General features: G+C 51.4%; 1 protein-coding gene across 1 annotated transcript in view; it reads left to right on the forward strand.

Moving 5' to 3' along the window:
* Positions 1 to 746: 746 nt before the first annotated feature.
* Positions 747 to 1841, forward strand: part of LRFN1 (leucine rich repeat and fibronectin type III domain containing 1) — a 3454-nt gene continuing 2359 nt past the window's right edge. The window contains exon 1 of the mRNA XM_010005660.1: positions 747 to 1838. Within this exon, the coding sequence (XP_010003962.1) occupies positions 747 to 1838 (1092 nt within the window). The remainder of the gene's footprint in view (positions 1839 to 1841) is intronic.

A 1841-nucleotide genomic window follows, 5' to 3' on the forward strand; every position in this document is an offset into this window, starting at 1 on the left:
GGGCCACAAAGATGATCAGAGGCTGGAGCAGCTCTGCTCTGGAGACAGGCTGGGAGAGTTGGGGCTGTTCAGCCTGGAGATAAGGAGACCTTAGACCGCCTTCCAGTGTCTGAAGGGGCTCCAGGAAAGCTGGGGAGGGACTTCTCACCAGAGAGGGCAGTGATAGGAAAAGGGTGAATGGTTTTAAACTGGAAGAGGGGAGATTTAGGTCAGACATCAGGAAGAAACTCTTCACCATGAGGGCAGCAAGGCACTGGAACGGGTTGCCCAGAGAAGCTGTGGCTGCCCCATCCCTGGAGGTGTTCAGGGGCAGGTTGGATGAGGCTTGGAGCAGCCTGGTCTGGTGGGAGGTGTCCCTGCTCATAGCAGGGGGGGTTGGACCCTAAGGATCTTTAAGGTCTCTACCAACCTTCACCATTCCATGATTCTATGCTGAGGCCACCAGCTGCTGCCACATTGCTTTGCCATTTGTATATGTGTGTCTGTGTGTATATGTCTGTGTGTAAGCAAAAATGTATCTATCTCAGTTGTTCTTCTGGAAGGTGGTACAGAAGCTCTTATGTCAGGATGCAGAGAATGACAAAGCCATCAGGTAACAAGATCTGGATGACACTCCATTGCATGAACCTCAGTTTCCTGATTTACCACAGACAGTTTGTCTTTGCTTTTTTACTACGTGATTTGCTTACCTAGCAGAGAGTAACAGATGTTTGCTCTCCCTTACAGGCTCTTGAACCTGATCTACAATGGAAAAACTGCTTTTGTTTCTGCTGTTCATTGGCATAGCAGTGAGAGCTCAGATCTGCCCCAAGCGCTGTGTCTGTCAGATCTTGTCTCCGAACCTTGCCACCCTTTGTGCCAAGAAAGGGCTCTTGTTTGTTCCTCCCAACATTGACAGGAGGACCGTGGAGTTAAGGCTGGCAGACAACTTTGTTACAAACATTAAAAGGAAAGACTTTGCCAACATGACCAGCCTGGTGGACCTGACACTGTCCAGGAATACAATCAGTTTTATCACACCTCACGCATTTGCTGACTTGCGCAACTTGCGGGCTTTGCATTTGAACAGCAACCGATTGACTAAGATCACCAATGACATGTTCAGTGGGCTCTCCAATCTTCACCACTTGATACTTAACAACAACCAGCTGACTTTAATTTCTTCCACAGCTTTCGATGATGTTTTAGCTCTCGAGGAATTGGATTTGTCTTACAACAATCTGGAAACCATCCCCTGGGATGCAGTGGAGAAGATGGTTAGTTTGCACACGCTCAGTCTGGACCACAACATGATTGACCATATTCCTAAGGGGACCTTTTCCCACCTCCACAAGATGACCAGGTTGGACGTCACGTCTAACAAACTGCAGAAGCTACCGCCTGATCCTCTCTTCCAGCGAGCTCAGGTACTAGCAACCTCAGGAATTATCAGCCCCTCGACTTTTGCATTGAGCTTTGGTGGGAACCCTTTGCATTGCAACTGTGAGCTCTTGTGGCTGAGGCGCCTCTCGAGGGAAGATGACCTGGAGACCTGTGCTTCTCCCACGCTGCTGTCTGGCCGGTACTTCTGGTCGATCCCCGAGGAGGAGTTCCTGTGCGAGCCTCCCCTCATCACCCGGCACACCCACGAGCTGCGGGTGCTGGAGGGCCAGCGGGCAGCCCTGCGCTGCAAGGCCCGGGGGGACCCCGAGCCAGCCATTCACTGGATTTCACCTGAGGGAAAACTGATTTCAAACGCGACGAGGTCCGTGGTGTACGACAACGGGACACTCGACATCCTTATAACGACGGTGAAGGACACGGGCTCCTTCACCTGCTTTGCTTCCAATCCGGCCGGGGAG

The sequence above is a fragment of the Chaetura pelagica genome, unplaced genomic scaffold (assembly GCF_000747805.2).
Source record: "Chaetura pelagica isolate M959 unplaced genomic scaffold, ChaPel_1.0 scaffold729, whole genome shotgun sequence".
NCBI classification, from domain to species: Eukaryota; Metazoa; Chordata; class Aves; order Apodiformes; family Apodidae; genus Chaetura; species Chaetura pelagica.